General features: G+C 43.5%; 1 protein-coding gene across 2 annotated transcripts in view; it reads left to right on the top strand.

Moving 5' to 3' along the window:
* The window catches only part of YIF1B (Yip1 interacting factor homolog B, membrane trafficking protein), a 40,783-nt gene extending 31,774 nt beyond the window's left edge, over positions 1-9,009 (top strand). For both annotated transcript variants that reach the window (XM_033953597.1, XM_033953598.1), the window contains exon 8: positions 7,484-9,009. In XM_033953597.1, coding sequence (XP_033809488.1) covers positions 7,484-7,639 — 156 coding nt within the window. In that variant the 3' untranslated portion in view covers positions 7,640-9,009. The remainder of the gene's footprint in view (positions 1-7,483) is intronic.
* Positions 9,010-24,249: the final 15,240 nt, after the last annotated feature.

The raw sequence follows: 24,249 nt of genomic DNA, 5'->3' as shown, positions 1-24,249 counted from the left end.
TAGATCTCAGAGAGGCTTACACTCACATTCCCATTCATTCAGCCTCTCGACAGTTCCTCAGATTTCAGGTGGGAAATCTGCATTTTCAGTACAGACCTTTTGGTCTGACCTCATCTCCAAAAGTGTTCACCATGTGCCTAGTTGTAGTAGCAGCAGCTCTGCAGAACCATGGGCTCCAGGTGTTCCCGTACCTGGACGACTGGCTCATCAAGGATTCTAAATAGTAGTTATGCTCAGAACAACTTGTACAATCCAATGGGAATTCTGATTCCACTTCCTGAAAATGAGTCAGCGGTGTTGGAATTCTTCATCATTCCCCATAACTGGAAAGTACTCAATATATATTTTCTAAAAAGTTTTTTTCTGTGTTTTCTTATATTATCTCTTTATTATAATTTATTTATATTTTATAACTTCAATAGAGCTTAAATATAGCTTAAATAGCTTATATGTAGAAAAAGGTTTAGAAGTGCATCACTTATCTTAAATCCTTATCGGTTCCCCTTCCCGACGCGTTTCGGAATTCTTTTTCAAGGTCGGGGCAGTAAGACTATGGTTGAGGATTAACCTTATCTCATGTTCCCCCGACCTTGAAAAAGAATTCCGAAACGCGTCGGGAAGGGGAACCGATAAGGATTTAAGATAAGTGATGCACTTCTAAACCTTTTTCTACATATAAGCTATTTAAGCTATATTTAAGCTCTATTGAAGTTATAAAATATAAATAAATTATAATAAAGAGATAATATAAGAAAACACAGAAAAAAACTTTTAAAAAAATATATATTGAGTACTTTCCAGTTATGGGGAATGATGAAGAATTCAAACACCGCTGACTCGTTTTGAGGAAGTGGAATCAGAATTCCCATTGGATTACATAAGAACATAAGAACATAAGCAATGCCTCTGCTGGGTCAGACCTGAGGTCCATCATGCCCAGCAGTCCGCTCACGCGGCGGCCCAACAGGTCCAGGACCTGTGCAGTTATCCTCTATTTATACCCCTCTATCCCCTTTTCCAGCAGGAAATTGTCCAATCCTTTCTTAAACCCCTGTACTGTACCCTGCCCTATTACTCCCTCTGGAAGCGCATTCCAGGTATCCACCACTCGTTGGGTAAAGAAGAACTTCCTAGCATTCGTTTTAAATCTGTCCCCTTTCAACTTTTCCAAGTGTCCTCTTGTTCTTTTATTTTTCGAAAGTTTGAAGAATCTGTCCTTCTCTACTCTCTCTATGCCCTTCATGATCTTATAAGTCTCTATCATATCCCCTCTAAGTCTCCTCTTCTCCAGGGAAAAGAGACCCAGTTTCTCCAATCTCTCAGCGTATGAGAGGTTTTCCATCCCTTTTATCAAGCGTGTCGCTCTCCTCTGAACCCTCTCGAGTAACGCCATATCCTTCCTAAGGTACGGGGACCAATATTGGACACAGTATTCCAGATGCGGGCGCACCATCGCCCGATACAATGGCAGGATAACTTCTTTTGTCCTTGTTGTAATACCCTTTTTGATTATGCCTAGCATTCTATTTGCTTTTTTAGCGGCTGTTGCACACTGTGCCGTCGGCTTCATTGTCATGTCCACCATTACCCCCAAGTCCCTTTCTTGGTTGCTCTCATTCAATAATATCCCTCCCATCGTATAGTTGTACCTCGGGTTTCTGATTCCAACATGCAATACTTTACATTTCTCAACGTTGAACTTCATCTGCCATCTCGCCGCCCATTCCCCCAATTTGTTCAAGTCCCTTTGCAATTCTTCGCATTCCTCTTTAGTCCCAGCTCCACTAAATAGTTTTGTATCGTCCGCAAATTTTATTATCTCACACTTCGTGCCTGTTTCTAGATTATTTATGAATATATTAAATAGCAGCGGCCCGAGCACTGAGCCCTGCGGAACACCACTCGTGACCCCCATCCAGTCTGAGTAGTGGCCCTTCACCCCTACCCTCTGTTTCCTACCCGCCAACCAGTTTCTGATCCATCTATGTACGTCTCCGTCCACTCCATGGTTCTTCAGTTTCCGGAGTAGACGTTCGTGAGGCACCTTGTCAAAGGCTTTTTGGAAATCAAGGTATATGATGTCTATGGGGTCTCCTCTGTCCATCCGTTTGTTAATTCCTTCAAAGAAGTGCAATAAGTTCGTTAGGCACGATCTCCCCCTGCAGAAACCATGTTGGGTTGTTTTCAAAAGTTCGTTTCTTTCTAGATGTTCATCGATGTGTTCTTTAATCAGTGCTTCCGCCAGTTTCCCCGGAACCGAGGTCAAACTCACTGGTCTGTAGTTTCCCGGGTCACCTCTTGATCCCTTTTTAAAGATGGGCGTGACATTGGCTATCTTCCAATCCTCCGGGATCATGCCTGTTTTCAAGGATAGGTTGCAAATTTGCTGCAGTAGTTCCGCTATCTCCTCCTTTAATTCCTTCAGAACCCTGGGATGGATTCCGTCCGGACCCGGGGATTTGTCAGTTTTAAGTTTTTCTATCTGCCTGTGTACATCATCAAGGCTCACTTCCATGGATGTTCATTTTTCTGCTTGATTTCCATTGAAGATTTGTTCAGGTTCCGGTATGTTGGTTGTGTCTTCGTTTGTAAATACAGACGAGAAGAACATGTTGAGTCTTTCTGCGACTTCTTTCTCCTCCTTCACCGCTCCCTTCCTGTCACCTTCGTCCAGCGGTCCCACCTCCTCCCTAGCTGGCTGTTTCCCTTTAACATATCTGAAGAACGGTTTGAAATTTCGTGCCTCCCTGGCTAGCCTCTCTTCATACTCTCTTTTGGCTTTTCGAACCACACAGTGACATTCTTTTTGATACTTCCTGTGCTCCTTCTGGTTCCCTTCAGTTTTGTCCTTTTTCCATTCCCTGAATGAATTTTTCTTATTGCCTATCGCTTCCTTCACTATTTTAGTCATCCATACTGGGTCTTTTGTTCGACCCTTTTTGCACCCCTTTCTGAATCTGGGGATGTGCAGATTTTGTGCCTCGCTCACTGTGTCTTTGAAAAAAGACCAGGCATGTTCTACTGTTTGCCATTTTTTGGAAGTGTTCCTAAGTTTCTTCCTTACCATTTCCCTCATTGCTTCATAGTTTCCTTTCCTGAAGTTGAAAGATGTCGCTATGGTTCTCTTTCCGTTCGGTATGCCTACTTCAACCTTGAACTTGATCATATTATGATCACTGTTTCCCAACAGTCCCACTACTTCCACTTCCTTTGCAGGTCCCCTGAGTCCATTTAGGATTAAATCCAGAGTGGCATTTCCTCTCGTCGGTTCTCTAACAAGCTGCTCCATGAAGCAATCTTGTATAGCCTCCAGGAATTCTGTCTCCCTAGCGCATCTTGAGCTTCCAAGACTCCAGTCTATCCCAGGATAGTTGAAGTCTCCCATAACAACTGTGTAACCGCTTTTGCATTCTCGCTTCATCTCGGCATCCATTTCTGTATCGCTATCTCCGGTTTGCCCGGGTGGACGATAGTATAGGCCCATCTTTATTTCATGCCCTTTCCTACCCGGTATTTTAATCCATAGCGATTCCAGTTTGTTGATCATCTCCGCTGTGTCCATTCTTGTCGATTGTATGCTTTCTTTTATGTATAGGGCTATTCCTCCTCCTTTCTGACCTGACCTATCCCGGCGATAGAGCTTGTACCCCGGCAGTGCTGTATCCCATTTGTTTTCCTCATTCCACCACGTTTCAGAGATTCCAATGATGTCTATGTCCTCTGCATTGGCCATGGCTTCTAGCTCCCCCATTTTGTTTCTTAAACTCCTTGCATTAGTATATATGCAGTTTAGATCCTGGCATTTTGTTGTCTTCATTTCTTTTCCCTGTGCTTCAGTCTTTGGTGTCTTCTCTTTTGCTACAATCTTTCTAACCTCCTCTTCTGGGTTAGTTGACTCCTGTAATTTGTCTCTTGTTTCTTCCCTGCCTTTTTTCCCCTCAGTATCTTCACGGGATACCTTCTTCCGAATCATCGACGCTAGGTCGACTGTCGGCTTTCCCCTTTCTCTTAGTTGTTCTGAGCATAACTACTATTTAGGTTATTTATTTACAACCTGAAGTGAGTCATATTAGTTTGGCAGATCATCAAGGATTCAACATCTCAAGGGGTTATTGTAGCGACCCAACACACTACATGATTCCTACAAAGCTTGAGGTTCGAAATCAACTTTCCAAAGTCTCAGCTACAGCCCTCTCAGACTTTACAGTTCATTGGAGCTGTTCTAGACACTATCCACCTCAGAGCATTCCTTCCTCAACAACGTCAGGATGCCCTCATTCATCTCGGCCACAGAGTGTCTTCCTTAACTACAATTTCAGCAAGACACATGATGGTTCTCCTAGGTCACATAGCCTCTACAGTTCACATGACTCCAGACTTCACCTCAGAATTCCTCAGTGGGCCCTGGCATCTCAGTGGGCGTAGGCTTGCGACCCACTCTCTCAACACATCAGAGTGACTCCTTCATTGAGACAGTCTCTCCACTGGTGGATGCTCTCTTCCAATCTCTCCAGAGGTTTACTGTTTGAAACACCTTCCTCATCAGAAGTTCCTCATGACAGATTCTTCGCCCTACGCTTGGGGGGCTCATCTCTATGGTCTCCGTACTCAAGGCCATTGGTCCAGCACAGATTGTCAATGTCGCATCAATCTGTTGGAACTCAGAGCGATTTTCAATGCTCTCAAAGCTTTTCAGCATCTTCACGAACAGGTAGTCCTCATTCAGACGGACAACCAAGTCGCCATGTACTATGTCAACAAGCAGGGAGGAACAGGATCTCTCCCTCTTTGCCAGGAAACTCTTTATAAATTTTCCAGGTGTGGGATTGGGCAATCCTTCACAACACCTTCTTCAAAGCTGTCTACATTCAAGGAGAGGAAAACTGTCTGGTGGACAAATTGAGTCGTCTTCTACAACCTCACGAATGGACACTCAATTCCTCACCTCTTCATCACATTTTTTTCTCAGGGAGGGACTCCTCAGATTGATCTCTTTGCATCTCCCCACAACAACAAACTGTCTCAGTTCTGCTCCAGGATATACTCTCCTCACCGACTGGAGGCAGATGGTTTTCTACTGGAATGGACGAATCATTTTCTCTATGTATTTCCTCCATTCCCTCTCATTCTCAAGACACTTGTCAAACAGGAACATTCCACCATAATTCTGATAGTTCCCAGTGGCCCAGACAACCTTGGTGTACTCCCTTCTACTTCAACTCAGCAGCAGGGAGCCACAACTTCTACCAGTTTTTCCCTCTCTGCTTACACAGAGTCAGGGGTCTCTACTTCATCCCAACCTGCAGTCTCTGCATCTGACAGCTTGGTACCTCTCAACTTAACTTCCACTCTACAGTTTTTTCAATCTGTACAGGATATTTTAGAGGCTTCTAGGAAGCCTACCACTAGACAATACTACATTCAGAAATGGACTAGATTTTCTGCTTGATGCACCATTCATCACAAGGAGCCTCAATCTACCTCCTTGTCTTCAGTTTTGGATTACCTGTTGCATTTGTCTCAATCAGGCCTCAAATCCACATCTATTCAAATCCATCTCAGTGCAATTGCTGCTTTCCTTCAGCCTATCAAAGGGAAGCCCCTTTCTGCTCATCCAGTGGTTTCCAGATTTATGAAGGGACTTTTCAATGTCAAAACGCCTCCAGTGGTTTAGGATCTCAATGTGGTTCTTGCTCAATTGATGAGGCCTTTCGAACCAATGGATTCGGCTCATCTTAAATATCTTACTTGGAAAGTGTTTTTTCTCATTGCTCTCACGTCTGCTCGCAGGATAAGCAAGCTATAAGCTTTAATTGCAGACCCAACTTTCACAGTATTTCAACATAACAAGGTGGTTCTCTGTACTCATCCTAAATTCTTACCTAAACTAGTTTCAGAATTTCATCTCAATCAATCCATTGTCCTTCCAGTGTTTTTTCCAAAGCCTCATTTTCACCCTGGAGAAACAGCTCTTCATACTCTGGACTGTAAACGTGCTTTGGCTTTCTACTTGCAACGCACTCATCCACATAGATCTGCACCTCAACTTTTTGTCTCCTTCGATCCAAACAAGTTGAGACATCGATTTCTAAGCGCACCATCTCCAACTGGTTAGCTGCTTGCATATCTTTCTGCTATGCTCAGGCTGGACTGCATCTACAGAGTCGAGTCACAACCCACAAAGTCAGAGCCATGGCGGCATCAGTAGCTTTCCTCAGATCTACTCTTATTGAGGAAATTTGCAAAGCTGCCACTTGGTCCTCGGTTCATACCTTTACTTCTCATTATTGTCCGGATGCTTTTTCCAAACGGGATGGCCATTTCGGCCAGGCAGTGTTACAAAATGTATTCTCCTAAGTTGCCAATACTCCTACCATCCCATTTTGGTTAGCTTGGAGGTCACCCATATGTGAGAATAGGCTGCCTGCTTGTCCTGGGATAAAGCACACATATCGTAACAGGTGTTATCCAGGGACAGCAGGCAGCTATTCTCACAACCCACTCGCCTCCCCTTGTTGGCTTCTCTGCTAGCTATCTGAACTGAGGAGACACATGCCCTGCACTGGGCAGGAAGTGACTCGTGAACTTTCTAAGTTCTACAAGCAAGTCTGCTTGCGAAGCCGCCGCATCCAGGCTCTGTGGATGATGTCACCCATATGTGAGAATAGCTGCCTGGATAACACCTGTTACGGTAAGTAACTGTGCTTTAGCTCATATGAGCATCAGACCTGTTACCGCTGCGGCTGGCACTAAAAAGCCACACTATGGTTTGTAAAAAAAAAAAAAAAAAAAAGAGGGGGGTGGGGTTAGTATGTAATCACTCTTGTAAGACTGGTGGACTGTTTATAGCGGGGCCTCAACTTTACATTCCAGCACATTTAAATGGTTTAGAATCAAGTCATTGCTGTAGATTTGCAGTTTGTTTAGGGCTTTTGAATCGTAAAATACCCAACCCCCCTCCTCTTTTTTTTTTTTTTCCAGGGGAAAATCAACCACTGGCAAAGCCCACTTCCCCTACAGCATTTATCCCACGCTTGTATCTTCCACTTAATTTTGAGCCTTTTCTATGCTGACTCCACAGTACCAGAAATGTACATGTTTGGTTACACCAGAAACGGGGCTCGATAGAGTACCTTTAGGCTTGTATGCTGCCTTTTTTTGTAGTTGTAAAACCACACTCAAAGCAGTTTACATATAGGTACTTCAAGCATTTTTCCTTTCTGTCCTGGTGGGTTCACAATCTACCTAATGTACCTGAGGCAGGGGCGGATTTAAGTGACTTGCCCAGGGTCACAGGGAGCAGCGCAAGGTTTGAACCCACAGGCTCTAACCACTAGGCCACATTGTCCTACCTCTGAAGAATGCCTGAGTAACTGGAAAATAAACAATTAGTTTGATCACCTGTGAAGAAAAGCACTACATGTTTCATAATGCCCTTGGTTTTCCTCTTTCATCCAACATTTCTCTTGTCCTCTGACTATAGATCCGAACCTTAAGGTTGAAGATCCTGTCGGAAGCTGCGGCAGAAGGCGTGCTTGTGCGTGGCGCTAGGAACCAGCTACGCATGTATCTCACCATGGCCATTGCTGCTGTGCAGCCTGTGTTCATGTACTGGCTGACCTTTCACCTAGTCAGATAGGGGAGCAGCCTGAAAACAGCTGCAGCGCCCATCTGCTCCCCCAAGCACATCATGTAAGGAGAAATCTCATGACATATTTCTCACTGGGCACTTGGTGCTTGCCTAACAATTCAACGTTCTTATCAAACAACTGGATGTTGTGGTCTTCATCTCTTCAGTTTGGCTTCTGGAAATGTTGGCAACCTGACTCTTACTGGATTACTGATCTTGCATCCATGGATCGCAGCCGCTGCCTATCCCTCTGACAGAGGAGGGGCTTACGTCCGTTTATTGAATTTTATAAAATGCTGCCTCTTATTTAAAAATGTTTGTTTTATGTTGGACAGGGTGCAGAGCCTTCTCTTCCTGGAATATTTATTTATTGCAATTCTTAGTTTTGAGTGTGGGGTTGTTTTTAAACTGTAACAGTAGCCTCTGTTCACAGGACCTGTGGAAATGGCCTTTGGAGCTTGGTGAACAAATGGCATTAAAAACTTCCCTCTCTGCCTCCCTCCACTATTTCCTAAGAATGGGCCAATGTATTCACCCCCAGATCTTTTATAGCAAATGTCACAGGTTAAAAAAAGTTGCACTGTTCTCTTCCTTTAGAGCAGGGATCTCAAAGTCCCTCCTTGAGGGCCGCAATCCAGTCGGTTTTTCAGGATTTCTTCAGTGAATATGCATTGAAAGCAGTGCATGTACATAGATCTCATGCATATTTCATTGGGGAAATCCTGAAAACCCGACTGGATTGCGACCCTCAAGGAGGGACTTTGAGACCCCTGCTTTAGAGGTATGATGTGGAATTTAAAATGTCTCTTCAAAACTGGAAGAATCCCCCCCCACACACACAAACACTCACTCTCTTTATTTCTGTTTCAGTCAACCACTAATAGCATTTCAATATTAGACATATAGGTAACTAATATGTCTATAATATCCTAGTACATTACTTCTGTTCCCTATGTTGTATGACAGCTTTTGGGTACAAAATATATTCTGTTTAGTCTCCCACAAGTCTGAGGTGTGCAAAAATGTTTACATGGGTATTAAATTCCTTGTAGGCTAGGGTTGTGATCTGCTCCAGGCCTTGGAATTTTGTGCAGTTAACATGGGGGCTCATTTTAAACATGGTTTCAGGCAGATAAGGGTGCAAACTACTACCTGGTACTGATTTAACTTTCTCAGCAGGCCCCTGTGGCTGCTTTTCTATGTCATTGGCTCAGGTCAATGTTGGTTCTTCATCTGGGCAGTAGATGGTGGAGACTAGTGCTGCTCGATTCAGGAAAAAAAAATTTCGATTTGATTCGATTTAGCCTATTGAATTGGTTTTTTGGTTCAATTCGATTCGATTTTCCTTCCCAATTGGGTGTTTTTTTGTTGGGTTTTTGTTTTGTTTTGTTTTTTTCAAACATCCTGGTGGGTTTATTTTATAGCTTCTTCACCCCCTTTGCCTTCTCCTAACCACACTGGCACTATGGTGTAAACAAAATCAACAAACAAAAAAGACTTTTTTCATCTCTCTGTTAAATCCTAGCTCACGTTTGCGGTCTAACACCAGCTCTGGCAGGATACACATTTCAAATCTGACAAATTTTAATCACAAAACAGAAAATAAAATTATTTTTCCTACCTTTTGTTGTCTGGTCATTATTCAAATCTTGTTGGTCCCAGGCTCTGGTTGTCTTTTGATAACTTGCTTGCCAGGGTCTCCTTCTTTCTCCGTGCTAACCATCCACCTGCCATCTCTGTCCTCTGGCATCTTTCCTTTTTTTCGTCTCTCTCCACAGACACCTTTTTTTAACTACCTTTTCTCCCAGCATCTCTCCCTCCTTTTCCACCACCCAGGGTCCACCATCTCTCCCTTTCTTTTCTCAACTACCCTCCTATCCAGTATCTCTTATCCCCCCCTCCACACCATCCCTTGTGTCCAACTTCTCTCCCTTTCTGTTCCTTCCCTCCCTAAATCCCATTGTCCATCATCTCTCTTCTTCTCCTCTATTTTTAGACCCATTATTTCTTCCCCCCCAAAGTCCGCTATGCACGTCTCTTTGAACCCCCCCTTCCCTCCCTCCCTCTGTGTACTTCTACACCAGGGCCCCCCCTTGAAGGCTTGTCCCCCCCCTTGAAGGCCTGCCTGCCTGTCCCCCCCTGAAGACCTGTCCCACCCCCCACACTGAAGGACTGCTCACCCCCCCCCTTCGAAGCTGTTTCCTCTGCCACAGAACCGCCTCTCCTCTGACATCGGAGGCAGGATCACGGCGGAGGAAACAGCTCTGAAACTGTTTGCAAACATCGCTAACACCGCGATCTGTGCAGGCTGCTCTTCAAAGGTAAACGGTGCGGGGAAGCAGATGCCTGGGGGGAGACTGGACAGTAGCACTTTGCGACTGACCCTCCCCCCTCACCCTCTAATGCAGGTGCGGCAGCAGCCAGCCAACAAGAGCAGTGCTGCTGCTCCTGCTTTAGGGGGCGAGGGGGGAAGAGTCAGCCAAATTGAGAAGCCAATTTTTTTAAATTTTTATTTTAAATCTATTCGAATTGATTCACCCGAAGTGAATTGGTGAACCGATTCAAATCTTGAATCGGGCAGCACTAGTGAAGACAGATTCTGTAGGTACTTTGCCAGATAGAAATGGTCGCTGCATCTGAAGGGTGAAAAAAGAGGGACCTTTCTTAAAGGTGTAGCTAGAGGGAGCCTTCAGCCCACATGTTGGGCTGGAGCCTGTGGCTTGCCTTTACAAATCTTTTTCAGCTGTGTCCTTCTGCTTCAGCTGAGAGGAATGAGGGCAAGCTTCCCAAGCAGGAAGTTTTAGGGCTGAATGTAGCTTTGTCTCAGCACACTTCTCATACTAGTTGGGCCCTGAATCTGGCAACTACTGCTGCTATGTTTTGCTGTTGGTACATTTACAGGGCCATGTGCTTTTAAATAAAGCTTGTACAGATGAAGTAGACCCGGCTGATCCATTGGTGTGTGAAGAGTCATATTATGTGTTCTGTTGCCAAGAATGGATTATGTGTGTGTGTGGTGGTGAGGAGGTTGAGTGGGTTTATTAGGATTACCTGATTTTGCTATTGTAAAATCTGGACCCAAAGCCTTGCCCTTAGGCTTGTACAGTTCCACCCAGCCCCACCCAACTCATGCCTCATTTTGCCCCAGCTTTGCCTCACCCCCCTCAACTTGTTCTCTTGCTCGGAGCTGTGTCAGGAGGGCATCTGCACAAGTATGATGTGATGGATGTCACAAGCATGTGCGTGATGTGCGCAGATGCCCTCCCAGCATGGTCCCAAGCTGGAAACTTCAAAACCTGGACAAAGTGCCGGGTTTTGCAAAGCCATCCGGACGCACGGACATGTCCTCTAAAAAAAAAAGGACATGTCCGGATGAATCTGGACAGATGTCACCCTAGGTCTTAGGGGTGTTAGTTTTGAGTCCTTTCCCTTTAAACTCCTCAGAGTGTCCTATAATTGATGTAGCAGTTGTAATGAGAACAGTGCTTGAAGCCATGTTGTGCATAGAAAGCAATGGCACTAGGAATGTGGACTAACCTGTCTGTAGGTCAGGAAGGTGTGGCCTGAAGTGAGTGGAATGGCTGGTTGGTTTTACAAAACATGTATCTGATGAAAAATGTACCATATCGGGGGCGTGGCCTGACTACCGCGAGGACCACACGCATGGAATAGCTGCTCCTCTTCACTCACACTCGTGCCAGATTAAAAAGTGCTTTTTTTCGCGAAAACTTCGCGATTTTCATCAGGATCTTGCTGCCTGAGCTCCTTATGTCGCCACCAAAACCGGCGAAAAACGAAACCGCTCCACCCGCGCCGCTCGGAGGGAAGAGACTGAAACCTGATCCGAGCACGCCGGAGAAAATGGCGCCGAAGACCGACGAGGCTTCCCTTGACCTGCTCCTGAAGGAAATAAGATCACTCCGAGGCATTATACAGGAGCAGGTTGAAGAAACTAAGCTTTTAAGAGGTGAAATTGAGGCAATTAACTCTCAATTTGTAGATGCCCGTCATCGCCTGGATGCCCTGGAGGAAAAAACGTCTGCCATTCCTTCAGTACAAGAAAAGGTAACCAAACATGACAAACTGATTACTACTTTACAGAGAGACTATGAAGATCTTTCTAATCGCAGTAGAAGATCCAATGTAAGAATTATTGGGCTGCCTGAATCATCGGAGGGCTCTGATATGGCTTCCTTTCTCTCTACTTTCCTGCCTGCTACCCTGGGGCTTGTCTTTTCACCGCCGCTAGAAATAGAGCGTGCTCACCGCGTGCCATCTCACCTCTCTCCACATGCCACTTCTCCCAGACCCATAGTGGCTAAGATGCTCAGATTTCAGCATGCGCTGCAAATTCTCACAGCAGCAAAATCTAAATCCCAGCTCTTACATCAAGGCAGGAAGTTCTTCATTGTGCCAGATCTTGCAAATACCACAGCTTTGAAGAGAAAAGCATTTCTATCCCACCGGCAGGAGCTTAAAGATATTGGAGCCAATTATGGTCTTATGTACCCTGCCAGGATGAAAGTAACTTACAATAACCGTACCACCTCCTATACTGATCCCGAGGAATTGGCTGCATTCCTGGATTCTTTGAAAATGAACTGACATGCTGTGCTGCTGATGTCTTTGATTGCCTCTGTTTCTGATGTTATAAATTGCATATACATAATTGTATAATTCACTGTTACTCACTGTTCGTGTGGATAAGCACACCACTCTCAGGTTTCTCAAATTGAGTGGGTGTGGAGTAATGCAAACTGTTCTATATGTGTTGCTCCTCCGTGCTCACAGGAGCACCCTTAAACTGTTTCATCTCATGCATGATAGTAAGGTCTTTCTTTTTTCTGACCTTGTATCGTGCTTTCATTGCTAGTCTACTTACTCTTACTCATATTCTTATGCTCTCTTTATTTCCTCTCTCTGGCAGGAGTGTCTACCTGATATCCTGGTTATATTATTTGTCTTTTTCCCATAAAGGTGATATTTACTATGTCCTAACATTGCTTGCAACAGACTATGGCTGATTTACATGTCTTTTCTTTGAATGTGAACGGTTTGAACCATCCCATTAAAAGGAAAAAGATAGCTAACTATGTGTTTAATAAGCATCCTGATGTGATTTATTTACAGGAGACCCACCTCCCGCCTGCTGCCGCCTCTAAATTTAAGTTGAAGGGATATTCCACCCATTTGTATTCCCCTGCAACTCAGAGGAAGAAAAATGGGATATCAATATTTCTCAGTGACGAGCTATCCCCGGTTATTCATTCTGTTAAAACCGACTCTGACGGAAGGTGGTGCCTGGTACATGCTGCGTTGCACTCAATAGATTTTGTGCTCCTTAATATTTACGCTCCTGTTTTGGATCATCCGGACTTTTTCAAAGATCGTCAGCTGGCGTTAGTTGAATATAGTTCTTGCTCTCTGATATTAGGAGGTGACTTCAACCAAATTCAGGACATTTATATAGACCGATCATCCTCTTGCAGACCCTCAAAATCCAGATCTTTCTCAGCCTTACATGCTTTAATGGAAGCCTTCTCCCTTGTAGATCCATGGCGTTTACTGCACCCGAAAGGTAGAGAGTACTCTCATTTTTCACCACCACACAACACTTACTCAAGAATTGATTTCTTTCTTCTTTCCCCCTCACTCATTCAAGACGTAACAAATACTATCATTCATCCAATATCTCTTACAGACCACGCAGCCATTTCCTTACACTTAACTATCTCGGCCTCACGCAAAGAATCTCCATCTTGGCGACTTAATAATGCCTTACTTTTAGATGATGCAATAGTGGACAAAATCAAATCTTTTACCACGGAATTTTTTGAAATTAACACCAAAGATTCAGAAACCTGTCCTATTGTTTGGGAAGCTTACAAAGCCTCTCTCAGAGGTGAATTGATTAAACTTGCTTCCTGGAAAAAAAAAACAATCCTCCCATAAAGAAAAAGAATTGGAAATCTCTATCAAAAACTTAGAACTGCAACATATGTCCACTCATTTACATGATCCATCCATGTTCCAATGCATTCAAAATCTTAAATATGAATATAATACCCTGGTTTCCCACACAGCCCGGCATGACATTTTCATTTCCTCCTCCGGTCACTATATGGGAGATAATCTTATGGGTCGCCCTTTAGCTAGGTACCTTAAAACTAAATCAAAACGTTTGCACATCTCAGCTATTCAAGACTCATCAGGACAATTAGCTAGAACCAGATCTCTGATTTCTTCCCAATTTGAAAAATTTTATACTGCTTTATAGAAATAATGTTTATTAAATCAGCACGTCAACACATAGATACTGACATCAAAAACATTTTGTGATTAGAACCAAACTCTCCCAAATCCCCAACCCACCCAATCATCCCCTCCCCTCCCCACCCCACCCCACCCGGGCAGCAACAGCGGAAATAAACATAATGAAAAGGAAACCTACAGTATCAAAGTGGTAATCAGATCATACTTTCCATAGTTGTTGTTGAACATTCGTGACAAAGGTTAAACTAAATGGGTACCAGCATTGGCGAAACAGCCTGCCCCTTTTTGCTGTCAAGTCCACAATGTCCCTTCGTTCTAACAACATTTGTTGTAACATGAGTGATCGCCACTGTTGAAGAGAAGGAGGTTGAGGTGAAAGCCACTGTGTCAAAATACATTTCCTGCCCATGAGTACAGTCTTTCGGATAAAAAGCGCACACCCCGGTTTAGGTGGATGAAAACGGATTTGTAAAGTAAAAAGAAAACTGGGGTGTAACCTCCACGAGCATCCCCAAAGCTTGGCCACCGCAGACACTAAAGTCAACCAGAAGTTAGACACCAGGGGGCATGTCCAAAACATATGTCCGAAGGATGCCATAGGATAGGAGCATTTTCCACAACCAGGGGACGCACTAATCCCCATTATCATAGCCCTCTTAGGTGGATAAAACGCTCGCAGCAAAAATTTGTAATTACGCTCCTTCTCTGCTGAAGACAGGGTAGGATCGTTCCCCACACGAAGGCCCTTTCGTAGCATATCATCAGATATAGGCACTCGTAGGTCGGCTGACCATTTCTGAGCAAGAGAAAGAAAGTCCAACTCTCCAGATAGGTCTTGCAAGAACCTATGATAAAATTTCAATGGGACATGGTCTTGGGCCGTAAAATCAAGTGCTTCCCGTAAACTAGATTGAACATCTTCTCTCAACGTTACAGGGGTCAAAGTCTGTAAGTAGTGGTACAGTTGTCGATAGGCAAACCAGTTTATACTGCTTTATATCAATCTGAGCTTTCAACCTCTGAATCGGACATAGATTCTTTCCTCGCCTCCTTAACTCACCCGACTGTATCGGAATCTATTAAAACAAAACTGGATGCTCCCATTACCACGTCTGAGATTGAAACTGCTATATCCTCCTTACCCACTGGGAAAGCCCCAGGTCCGGATGGCTTTACTAATGAATTTTTCAAAAGTTTCCGAGCTCTCTAGGCGCCTCAACTCCTCACGTATTATGATTTTCTCCACTCCACTCCAGATAAACAGTTTAATTTCGCTGAGGCCACTATTGTAGTTATCCCTAAACCAGAACGTGATGCTACTTTGGTTAAAAATTTTCGTCCTATCTCTCTCCTTAATTTGGATTACAAAATTATGGCAAAACTACTCGCATTAAGACTCACCACAGTGATCCCAACCCTAGTACACAAAGATCAAACAGGATTCATCAAACAAAGATACATAGGAGATAATTTACGCTTATTTCACCATATCAATGCTCATGCCAAAACACTGTCGGATCCTGTGATTGGTCTAGCCATTGATGCTGAGAAAGCCTTCGACCGAGTGGAGTGGCCATGCTTATTCCGAGTACTGAAATGGTATAATTTTGGTCCTTTCTTCACAGATTGGATAGAAACACTATATAGACAACCCACAGCTCGTATCTTGATTAACAACTCTCTCTCTAACAAATTCCCCCTTCATAGAGGCACCCGTCAAGGCTGTCCCCTTTTGCCGTTGTTATTTGACTTGGCACTGGAACCTCTCCTGTCAGCTATCCGACAATGTCCCCTAATTAAGGGAATCCCCTTGTCCACTCGAGACATTAAACTAGCAGCCTATGCTGACGACGTCCTCCTCTTTCTCAGGGATCCTCTCATCTCCTTACCCCATCTTATTAACACTGTCTCTCAATACTCTCAACTCTCTGGATATTCTGTTAATTGGGAGAAATCAGGAGATCTTTCCTCTCAATGACCATATCTCCTCCTCAGATCTGGCTCAATTTCCTTTTTCATGGTCACAGGGAGCTGTGAAATATTTGGGGGTCCTAATTCATAAAGATCCAGTACACGCCCAAGATCTTAACATATCCAAAATCAAAAATTTAGTTTCAAACACTACAACTCGCTGGTCCCCACTTTATTTGTCATGGTGGGGTAGAATAGCCTCCATTAAAATGACTCTAGCTCCGCAAATTAATTACACCCTTTCCATGCTTCCCCTCCAATGCCGGAAAACATTATTTCACTGGCTCAATAGAAAAATCTCTGAATTTATTTGGAACAAGAAAAAACCCCGTATTGCTCTCGCCAAGCTGAAGGCCTCTAAGAATAATGGCGGATTAAATCTACCAGATTTTTATTATTATTACATCGCATCTTTAGCCAAATATGGAGCTCATTGGATCGTTGACTCTAATCCTCAGGATCAACCAGCATGGTTTGAAATGGAACGCTTTTTATGTGCACCACTACACGTTTCCTGCTTCCTTACAATGTCAGTACCTAGACACTTGAGAAGGTATTCTTTGTTGAGTGCAACGCAGCATGCTTTTCATCTTCTAGATGCAACAGCTGAGATTTCTGTCAGCGAAAGCCCACTCATGTCCCTCTGGAATAATTCTAAAATTCAAAATAAGGGTAGATCCCTCTCATGGAAGAGATGGCAGCGGGCGGGTGTCGAGTTTGCCCATCAATTGATTTCCTCCACCTCATTTGTTCCTTTTGATATTTTTTGCTCTACATATTCACTTCCATCCTCCATACATTCCCAATGGCTTTTGCTTACTGGAATACTGTCTAAGGTACATATGCGCTCTGACTTTATGACCTCTATCCACACTGTTCGCCACTGGTCTTCTCTGGCCTTAATGAAGGGTAGAGCGATATCTCTTTTTTATAGTATTCTAAGGGACCACTCTTTCACCTTTTCACCTCAATCAATGAACCATTGGGACTCGATTCTGCAGACTACGCTTTCTGATATAGATTGGGAACTTTTCTGGTCCTCCACAAATCGTCCTCTCCTATCTTCCAGAGTCTCGCAATCAATGTTCTTCGTTATGTGGAATGCAGTATGGACCCCATTTCGCATGTGGAAAGCGAAGCTAAAACAAGACTCTACCTGCTGGAATTGTTTGAAAGAGTCTGGAACTATTGACCACATGCTTTTTCATTGTACTATGGTTCACTCCTTCTGGATTCGTATTTGGGACACTATAAAATCTATTACTAAGTGTTCAGAAGAAATTTCCATGGACATTGTAATTCTTTGTTCTCAACACCCTTGTTTCGCACAAACAAACTGCCCACCTAAACTCATTGATGCCATGTTTGTAACAGCTCATGCATATTCTTAAAAATTGGAAATCATCCTCGTTACTTGACTACACCTTTTGGTGGAACTCTCTGACCATGTATCATAAATTTGAATCTTATGCATATGAGAAGAACATGATTTCTCGACTCTCCACAAACATGGTGCGAAATAAATCACCTTGGTCATTCTTAGATTCATATGTTCATTCTAACCAGTAGACACTTCTGCCTCTTTATCTATCTATCTGTCTCTCTCCTTCTCTCTCTCTCCCTCTTTCTTTCCTTCTCTCTTATTTCATTCTCTCTACTTTTCTGCCTTTCATATATCTTCTATTAGCAGTTACGCATACCCTGGATTCTTTTATTAATCTGGTTGTATGTAAATGACTGTAAATATGGACTTTTTCTACACCAATATTTCTTATTCAGATTTTGTGTGTTTGAACTGCTTTCTGTATATTTCTTATAATATTCAATAAAAATAATTGAACTAAAAAAAAAAAAGAAAAATGTACCATATCCAAAGCAGATTTAAATCATTGTAAGTTAATTTTCCATAGCATCCCTCTAGACTGGCACAGATGGGTTATACACACACCTATCAACAGATGGAGACTGAGCTATGGTACTGAGTTTCAAGTAACCCTATAAATGAACTATGCAGGTCTCTGAAAGTCAGTTTGTTCTCAGTCTCAGCAGATGGTACATAGTGGTAAGCCTGTGCAGTCCTGGTTTGGTTTTTTCCTCTGGGGGAATTTTGCTACTTATTTTTTGGGAGGGGGGGGGATTTAACAAAAAAGTGGTTTACGACTGATAGGAGAGAAGAAATCCCTTCTCTGTGAATAATAATAATAATAACTTTATTTTTGTATACCACCATACCCCGAAGAGTTCTAGGCGGTTCACATTAGTTAAACAGAGATTACAAGTGGTTACATATCCAGCTGATCATAGAGTTGCAAACAGCAAGGAAGGAGTAGTTACAAAAGGTTACATATCAAATTGAACGTAGAGTTGCGAACCGCAAGGAGAGAAGTAGGGGGGAGAGGAGGGGGATGGGGGAGGGGAGTAGATCAGAAGGGGGGGAGGAGGAGGATAGAAAAGGGGCATTAAGGGTCTTGGTCTCGAAAAAGGTGAGTTTTGAGTAGTTTTCTAAAGTCGAGGTAGTTGTAGGCCTTGAGGACCATTTGGGCTAGCCAGGGGTTTAGTTTGGTGGCTTGGAAGGCGTAGGTTTTGTCAAGGAATTTTTTTGAGTTGCATAATTTTAGGGAGGGGAAGGCGAAGAGTTGAATTTTACAGGAGTTCTTATAGTTGTGGTTGAGGGTGAAGTGGGGGGTGATGTAGCTTGGGGATAAACCAAATATTGTTTTGTAGCAGAAACAGGCGAATTTGAACATGATTCTGGATTCTAGAGGGAGCCAGTGGAGTTTGTGGTAGAAAGGGGTGATATGGTCCCATTTTTTCAGATCAAATATGAGGCGGACAGCAGTGTTCTGGATCATCCTTAGTCTCCTGATGGTTTTCTTTGAGGAGCTTAAGTAGATGATGTTGCAGTAGTCCAGTATGCTGAGGATGGAGGATTGTACCAAGAGGCGGAATGAAGAGTCGTCAAAGTATTTTTTTATGGTGCGGAGTTTCCATAGTGTCGAGATACTTTTCCTGACTGTGATATCAGTGTGTTTCTCGAGGGATAGATGTTTGTCCAGTGTTACACCCAGTACTTTTAAAGTTTGTTCGAGGGGGAATGTGGATCCTTTTACTTGAATTGTGCTGTCTTTGATTTTGTCTTTGGGGGTTGCTAGGAAGAATTTTGTTTTGTCTGGGTTTAGTTTTAATCTGTAGGATAGCATCCAGAGTTCTATCTGACTAAGTATGCTTGTGAGGGAGTTAAGGAGTTCTTGAGTGAAACTGGTTATAGGGATGACTATGGTAATGTCGTCCCCGTAGATAAAGAATTTTAGCTTGAGGCTTTGCAGGAGGTTTCCTAGGGAGGTGAGGTAGATATTGAACAGGGTGGGGGATAGAGGGGAGCCCTGTGGCACACCGCAGGAGTTTTCCCAGGAGTAGGAGAGAGAATCGTTTTTAAATACTCTGTAAGATCTGTTCCGTAAGAACCCGTTGAACCAGTTAAGGACCTGGCTGGAGATGCCAATGTAGGCAAGGCAATCTAGGAGAATGTTGTGGTCGACTAGATCAAAAGCACTGCTCAGGTCCAGTTGTAAGATCAGGGCACTGGATCCCAGGCTGAAGAGTGTGTGTATGTGGTCTAGGAGAGAGGCTATGATGGTTTCGGTGCTGTGATTGGAGCGAAAGCCTGATTGGTTGTCATTTAGGATATCAAATTTTTCTAGGTATGTGGTAAGTTCGGCATTTACCACCCCTTCTGCTATTTTGGTGAATAGCGGGATGCTTGCGATAGGTCTGTAGTTGGATGGGGAGCTTGATGGTTCTTTCTTGTTTTTTATGATAGGAGTTGTTGAAATGTGGCCTTGTTCTGTTGGGAAACTGCCCGTGGTTAGTAATAGGTTTACCCATGCTAACATATTGGCTTTAAAATGGATTGGAGCAGTTTTCATAACGTTGGGAGGGCAGGTATCCAGTCTGCAGCAGGAATTGGAATATTTGTTAAAGTATGTGTTGAAGGTTGGCCAGTCGATATTTGTGAATTGATTCCAGCTTAGGTCTGTTCTGGATCCTGGGTCTAGTTTGGGCTTGTCTTGAGTTTAGAAGGATTGGGAAGTCCCTGTGGGGGTTGGCTGGGGCAGATATCGATGATCTTAACTTTTGTATCTTTGTGTTAAAGAAGTCTGCAAGGGTGTTAGCGGTTAAAGTGGATTCGTTAACGCAGGTGTCGGTGAGAGTTTCAAGGTTGTAGAGGTCGTTAACCAGTTTGAAAAGGGTGCTGCTGTTGTTTGTGACATTTCCAATTTTGTGGGCATAGAAATTTTTTCGTTTGTTCTTGGTGAGGTTTTTGTAGTTTTTTAGTTTAAGTCTCCATGTAGCTTTGTGTTCTTGGGCACCAGATTTAATCCATTATCTTTCTGATCTTCTTAGGTCTCTTTTTGCCTGAAGTAACTCCGAATCAAACCATCCGTCCTGGATTGGAAATCTAATTCTGCGAGTTTTTAAGGGAGCAATTTCATCTAATATGTTTGTGCTGTCTTTGATCCAAGAGGTCATGATTTGGTCCGTTTCTTCGTTTTGATTAGAGAGAGATTCGTAGAGGGGCCAGAATTCAGCCGGGTCGATTTTACCTCTAGTGGTATGAGTTTGGTGTTTTTTGATATTCTGTTTTTAGTGGCTTTTTGTTAGCATTGGATGGAGAAGTGGCATAGTTTGTGGTCGGACCATAGGGAGTCTGTCCAGGTTTCATGTTTCCAGTAAAATTTAGGGGTGGATGGTTCTTTGGCTGAGAATGTCACTAGGTCTAACTGATGGCCTTTCCTGCTGACAAATCGGGGTTGTGGCTTGTAGGGGTCTCTTATATCCCAGGGGTGTCGCACCTTTGTGACCAGGTCCCTTTCTCCCTCCCTGATTTACCCCTTTGAGGCTGGTGCCTTGGCTAGCCTCTGCCTAGTGGCAGACTGGCAACTTTGAGAGCCTGAGGGGTTTGCCAGCAGGCTGAAAGCCTTTCTAGTTAGAAAAAAAAGAAAATTCAAACTTAAGATGGTTGACTTCAGTTTTATGCAACCTACTCATCGTAGTGGGATCTCTGGGGTTATTCTCCTTCAGGGTTTCCCAGGCTTCACGGGCAATGCAGGAGGCATGATGAGTTTTCGGTGCCTGAAGCACTAGTCTGTGCCAGCACAGGAATCTGGATTTGGCAGGGCAGTGTGTTTTTGTGCTGTTCAGGAAGATCATGGAGGGGGGAGTTCTGCACTGCGATCTATGCTTTAGGCTCTTCTAGCAGAGACCCAGTGGCTGGTGTGAGGCCTGAGGAACAATTCATGGCGGTGGCACTGTTTCTAGTGGAACTGCCATCTTCCAAGCTGCGTTGGGCTTAGAGCAGATGCCATGATTAGGTAGCGTGCTCCAATGCTCCTTGCCCCCACCAGTGTGGATGTTTGTTTCCTCCAGGCCGTCACGCTAGCCTCTTCAAAATATCAGGCCTTCCCCTTTCCGATGAATCCTAGGATGAAGCAGGGAGGGGCCTAAGGCCCTCTGCCCTTTTCTCTGACACACACACATATATCCTATGCCCTTCTTTCTCTCTGACACACATGAGATTGGGAATTATAAGATTAACAGGCCCTTTTTGCACCTCAACACCTATCAGTTACTGCAAAAAGTATAAAGCTCTGTCTGATGTTATGACAAACTAAAACTATATTAAAAAGTTTTGATATCACCTCAGTAAGGCCAATACATCAATCCGGGACCTTACTATATCATAACAGCACTACAATACAGTCCAATGAGGCAGGAGGTGGAATCAGAAAAAAATGTAGATGATTCTTCTTGCACCTCATTGCTTCAAGACTCGTATGCCTTTCTACTAGAAAGAAGATTGAGGTAAGAACCTAGTCTTTCCATGCTTTGTGTTCTATAACACCCAGACTTTTGAGTCAGATTTAGCAGACTGTGTTTTAGGCAGGATTGTAATGTTACATCTGTATGCCTTATTTTCCTACAGAAAAACGATTTGTGCTAAAATCATGTGCAAGAGTTTTAAATTATAAATGTAGAATATGTTCTCTTTGAGACCTAAAGGCCCTGTGGAACATAAATGCTCAATATTGTGACAAACCCAGCACCAGCACTAGTTCGGTCCCTAATAGGATCGGGTGCAGAAGAGCTGATCAGATTGATTCTGGCGCTCAACTTGAGGCTGACCTCCCTTGCCCCTATGATCAGAGCTGTAGTGATCTGGAGCAGAGGCAGGCAGATTGGCAACAGCAGCCTCCGGGCTTTAGGGCAGCTAGAGAAGCCATGAGGAAGGTAGCTGCATTAGATAAACCCAGGCAGAGAAAAGCTGCTGTAGAGCCAAAGCCCATCTCCCACTACAGGCTGAAGGGGATTGGCTCTGAGCTGTTTAAAAGCAGGCTGAGACAAGCAGCAGGGAGAGGAGGAAGAGCGAGTGACCAGGGTGAGTCACTCTCACAGCCCAAGGCAGGTGAGGAGCTGTGGAGCAGAGCAGGAGAGACAACCGTGCCAGATTGGCCCATGCAGGATTTGGAAGAAATCCTCCCACTTCAAACTTCCAGATGGTGTGGAAAGTATGGAGGTACAAGTAGCTGGCCCTATGCTAGAGAGCCAGACAGAATGTATGGACACTGAATGAAGGGAGTGAGTAACTGGGAAAAATTTGTGTTTTTTTTTTTCCCTTTTGCCTATGTTTTTCCTGCTGTGCAAACAAAGCCTGAAGAATGTGTTATATGTTTGGGCTTTATGAGTATTTTTGAGTTTAAGAATAATACTTACCTGAATCTTAAACTATTGGATTGGTTTAGAGTCAAGTTTGGGAACAAGAAGCTCAAGATAGAACCTTTAAGTTGGTGTTTTGAACTTTGGAAAATCCTGCCGTGGCTCCTGTTCCTGAGGAGCTAATTAGCTTATCTCTCTCAGCTGTGTGTTTTGCCTGCACGAGGGAGCTGAGGGAAAAGCTGAACTGTTGCAAGAGTGTGCTGTAGCTATATTGCCTAAAGAGTTTGGTTTAATTTGGATTTACAGCAAAGGTTTATTTCAAACTTTATTTGGCTGCTGAAATCTGCTGTTACATGCCTTTGATATTAATGCTGAGAGAAAGTTTGAATTATGAGTGAGCACCAGTGTAAAGCAATCCTGAGTCAGAGCACATGATTCCAGGAATAACCAACTACAGGAGTTTGCTGTTTTGTGATATCTTTATTTTATAATTGACTTTATTTTTGAATGAAATGCAAAAGTGATTTTTGTTTTATGCTGCATCTTTTTGACCTCTGGGTCAGAATAAACATCTTATTCTTTCTTAAAGAACTTGGTTTGGACTGGTGATATTTTGAAGCCCTTTGCTTGCCTTGTCTCTCCCAAGCCTGGGCAGTTGCCTAGTGCTACCTTGAAAAGTCCTGAAGGTACCCCTGGTTAGAGGGGACACGCCAGAATCCTTGTGTTTGTCACACGACAGCCCGCCGCTGCAGAGGGTTTGTGACAATATGCAGTCTCAAATTTACATTACAAGAGCGCTGGAGGCATGGAGAATAATATTCCCAACCCAGATTCTCAGATGCCACTTTTCAAAATTTGGTGGATGGCTTGATTTTAAACTTGCAACTGTAGCCTGCCATCCCTCTTCCCCCCCCCCCCCCCCGCCCCGCCACCAATGGCTGGAATAAAGTAAAGTTGGAGGGGACTATACAATCATTTGAAAGTCTCGGGCAGCTGGGTTCAACACCCCTTCCTCCTCCTTGCCCCCTCTTGAAAAAAAGACTATCCCAAAAAGCATAATGTATGCCATTTAGTCTGACTTAAACAATCACTGTATAGAAATCAGATATTCGGTATGCGTATGGTTACCCCATGTCTTAACTCTAGCCTGCTTGGACTATATTTATGTTATTCTACATATTCTGTAGACAGAAAATAGCACACAGGGTTCAGGCTGTATTCTAGTGTAATAGGCAGTGTCAAAGTCTGAGCTCTGCATGCCCAGTGCCACTCTTACAGGAATGGAGTCTATAAGAAGAGAACTAATAATTAGCAAGCCAGCCTGGTATGATTTTTTTATTTATTTATCAGTTTTGAAATGCATTATTCTGGGTAACAATGGGAAATAACACTTCGTCTTACAAAGAAAAAGAAACAGAAAAGCTACCAAGCAAATATTAATTCAAAAATAGCTCACATCACGAGAGGAGATTAAAGTACATCTAAAGAAATAACATAAGTAATTATTAAGATCAGGTCTTAATAATCTTGATACCCAATCACGTAATTGCGCTGTTGCACAAATCTTATGCACTAACACAGGTTGATTTAGAGATTAACAGGGGTCTCAAGTGCCCACACCAGAAGCCTGAGTCATTTATCAAAGCCGCTGGCTGATACCG

Source organism: Geotrypetes seraphini, chromosome 8 (assembly GCF_902459505.1).
Source record: "Geotrypetes seraphini chromosome 8, aGeoSer1.1, whole genome shotgun sequence".
Lineage (NCBI taxonomy): Eukaryota > Metazoa > Chordata > Amphibia > Gymnophiona > Dermophiidae > Geotrypetes > Geotrypetes seraphini.
Note: the sequence above shows the minus strand (reverse complement) of the source record. Positions and strands in the feature narration are given on the sequence as shown.